Source organism: Penaeus monodon, chromosome 23, assembly GCF_015228065.2.
Source record: "Penaeus monodon isolate SGIC_2016 chromosome 23, NSTDA_Pmon_1, whole genome shotgun sequence".
Lineage (NCBI taxonomy): Eukaryota > Metazoa > Arthropoda > Malacostraca > Decapoda > Penaeidae > Penaeus > Penaeus monodon.
This window is the reverse complement of record NC_051408.1, coordinates 30,386,963-30,388,197: the sequence shown is the minus strand read 5'-3', so window position 1 is coordinate 30,388,197 and position 1,235 is coordinate 30,386,963. Positions and strand designations below refer to the sequence as shown.

The following is a 1,235-nucleotide window of genomic DNA, read 5'->3' as shown; positions in this document are numbered from 1 at the left end:
AAAAGGGAGAAGAGAGGAGAAGAGTTACCCCAGAATAGTTTATGATGGAAGAAAGGGAGAGAAAATACGGGAAATAAGAGGAGAATAATAACTTTGATACACAAGACATTAATTTGTCAACGTTAATGGCAGAAGAGAGAGGGAGAGGCTAATATTTGCTTGCTTCATATAGATCATGATGGCTCTTAATAGAATAAAAGAATCATGCAGTCATTGCAAGCATGCACACACTAAAGAAGAATATGAACAAGAAGCCACATGAGCTATTATCAGTATATGAACAAGACAGTGAATAAAAATCTAATAAAGAAACAAAAGATAAGCTTGATTTTTCATACATTCATTTTAGAAGCATTATTAAATCAATCCCTCTGCGTTCACTAGAATGAAATACACTATAGGTGAATTATGCATTCGACATGTATTCACCCAATTTTTATGGCTAACGAAATAATTGCTTGCCGAAATCGCCAATAACATGATAAGTAAATACTATAAAACTCGATGGATTTATCCCTTTATTCACCACTCCAGTAATCTAGCGTGGAACTTTATACTTATGTGATTAGCTATTCCATCCCCCACTCGAACCGAAGTGCATTTATTCAGTTAATAACAAGAGGTATAGGAAAGTGTAGAGCATGCCGTAGCGTGATTAGTGTGTGTAAATCGCCGGCCCAAACTGGACCCTTTATCACTTTACGATTTCCGGTGAAAATGGTCCCCTATACATGAATGCTGCCCAGGTAGGGGGGATCGATAACTTTATATCTGGGATGCATAGGTAAAGGACAGGGAGTGTGATCCATTAGGCAGAATTAATTGGTTATGATTTATTTGCACAGGTGTTACGGCGCAAATTCGGAAATGTATGGGAAGGAGAGAAAAGTATTAAGTCTGTTGCTATGGTTCGTTTCTGTTTGCTTCGTGAGGAAGACATACAAAGCAGTTACGTAAGGTTACTTTTTTCTACTTATAGAAAACAGGAATATAAACTAGATGTGTGAGGATGTTGTGTCTGTAAACATGGACGCACAACCTCAGATCTAAACGAGAGAGGAAGGTAAAAAACCCTAGCTGAAAAATCTTACTGACCGACCCTCTTCCGCAGGACGAAGTGGAAGCGCCAGACGGCCGTGGGGCTCGAGCTGCTGGCCGAAGCAGGCAACTACGCCGCCCTTCAGAGGCTCTACGGTCCCGCTTACGGGTGGCCGTACCCGCCCCAGCCGTCCTCA

At 41.0% G+C, this 1,235-nt stretch overlaps 1 protein-coding gene across 1 annotated transcript in view; it reads left to right on the top strand.

Moving 5' to 3' along the window:
* LOC119588203 (barH-like 1 homeobox protein) overlaps window positions 1–1,235 on the top strand; it is a gene marked incomplete at its 3' end in the record, with an annotated part of 38,363 nt that extends 37,128 nt beyond the window's left edge. Inside the window, exon 5 of the mRNA XM_037936904.1 lies at window positions 1,112–1,235. Coding sequence (XP_037792832.1) covers window positions 1,112–1,235 — 124 coding nt within the window. The remainder of the gene's footprint in view (window positions 1–1,111) is intronic.